Genomic DNA, 1,573 nt, shown 5'->3' on the forward strand with positions numbered 1-1,573 from the left:
CCTCGTACAGCCAACTTCCCTTGGATGATTGATATACACTCGCTCAACCAGATAGCAGCTGCGACAAAACCTCAGTTTACTGCTAACACACGCCCCACCTCTACACTAACCCGCACCTCCAAGCCTCCAATTTCCAAATTGAGCATATGTTGCTTCCAGGCTACTGCACCCTTAGGTACTGGAGCACCAACCCCCTCCCTTACGAACATAATCTATGCAAGCGAGACAACATCATCCAGAGACTCTTCTTATCACTGCTCCATCTCGATTTTATGCAACCACCTTCCTACTTACAGATTTTTAGGCAGATATTTGGGTTGGGAACCCATTCTACGAAGGAGTGATTAAAGGATTGCATCTTATGTTTCATCCACATCCAAGTCTTAAGTTGCACCTTTCGGAAAATCTCCTCCGCGTCTACTACCCCTTGCTTGAAGATGATCAGGTTCCTTTGATCCCATATGCATCTGACAACAGCTACCCATACTCCTTTCCAAATCAGATTTTGGTTGTTACTGACTTGGAACATGTGGAAGCTAAGGAAGTGTGACCTCAGGTCATTCTGCTGGACAAAGGAGATATCTAACCACCGGAAACACATAGACCACACTCTTTGAGCGTGACAACACTCCATGAAGAGATGTTGAGCCGACTCCTCCTCCTGCTGGCATAGGGGACACTCCATGGAACTTAACTGCACCCCTCTCCTGTTTAAGTTCACTCTCGTAGGAAGTTTGTCCAACAACACCCTCCACGCTGTCACAACTGCATTTGGAAAAGCCTTAGCCTTCCACAAGAGTTCGTACACCTCGGACTGATGACCTCTAACTTGATTGGACAGTATCTCATATGCAGATGTCACGGAGAACTGCCCTGGTTCTTCCTTCCCCCACACCTGAATATCCGAAACATTGTATTTCATATTGACCCTGGACAAAAGCAAGACAAGCTCCTGTTCCAGATCTGACTCCCATACAAATCTATCACGTCTCCACCTTAGCCTCCACCTCCACACTAAATTACTCCATTCACCAACCTCGCCTACTTTTTGTCCCTTATTCATGGACAGGGAGAATAGCCGTGGGAACAAAGTCTTTAAATCCTTCCTACCAAACCATCTTTCCTCCCAGAAATAAGCTTTGTCACCACAACCTAGCTCCCATCCTAACTCTGCTTGAAACCACCCTTTACCTCCTCCCTCCTTACATATTTTCAATAAATCTCTCCACCACCACGATTGGAATTTGAGGGGTGTATGGCCACTTTCATGCCCCAGAATATACTTCGAGTCCAAAATCTGCTTCCACCTCCCAGTCTCTTCCGATATACATCTCCACCTCCATTTGGCTAAGGGAGCTTTAAATGATTTTATAACTGAATACGCTCCTGTTTTAAATGCTTTGACCAAGATTTGAATGCTATAAATAGTTTGTTAATGTTTTATAACAAACAACAAGAAAGAAAAACAAATTTGAGTTTTTCAAAAAGAGCTTTCAAACATTTGAGTTTTCACTTTAAGCTTTGGTTATTCAAGAGAGAAGTGGAATATGATTACATCTGTATTGATTTCAGT

At 43.7% G+C, this 1,573-nt stretch overlaps 1 protein-coding gene across 1 annotated transcript; it reads right to left on the bottom strand.

The window, feature by feature from the left end:
* Nucleotides 1-286: 286 nt before the first annotated feature.
* On the bottom strand, nucleotides 287-1,063 carry LOC137809248 (uncharacterized). The gene has a single exon (XM_068610383.2). It carries the CDS (start codon nucleotides 1,061-1,063, stop codon nucleotides 287-289), a length of 777 nt encoding a protein of 258 aa, XP_068466484.2.
* Nucleotides 1,064-1,573: the final 510 nt, after the last annotated feature.

This window comes from Phaseolus vulgaris, chromosome 2, assembly GCF_051622355.1.
Source record: "Phaseolus vulgaris cultivar YP4 chromosome 2, ASM5162235v1, whole genome shotgun sequence".
In the NCBI taxonomy this organism is placed as follows: Eukaryota; Viridiplantae; Streptophyta; class Magnoliopsida; order Fabales; family Fabaceae; genus Phaseolus; species Phaseolus vulgaris.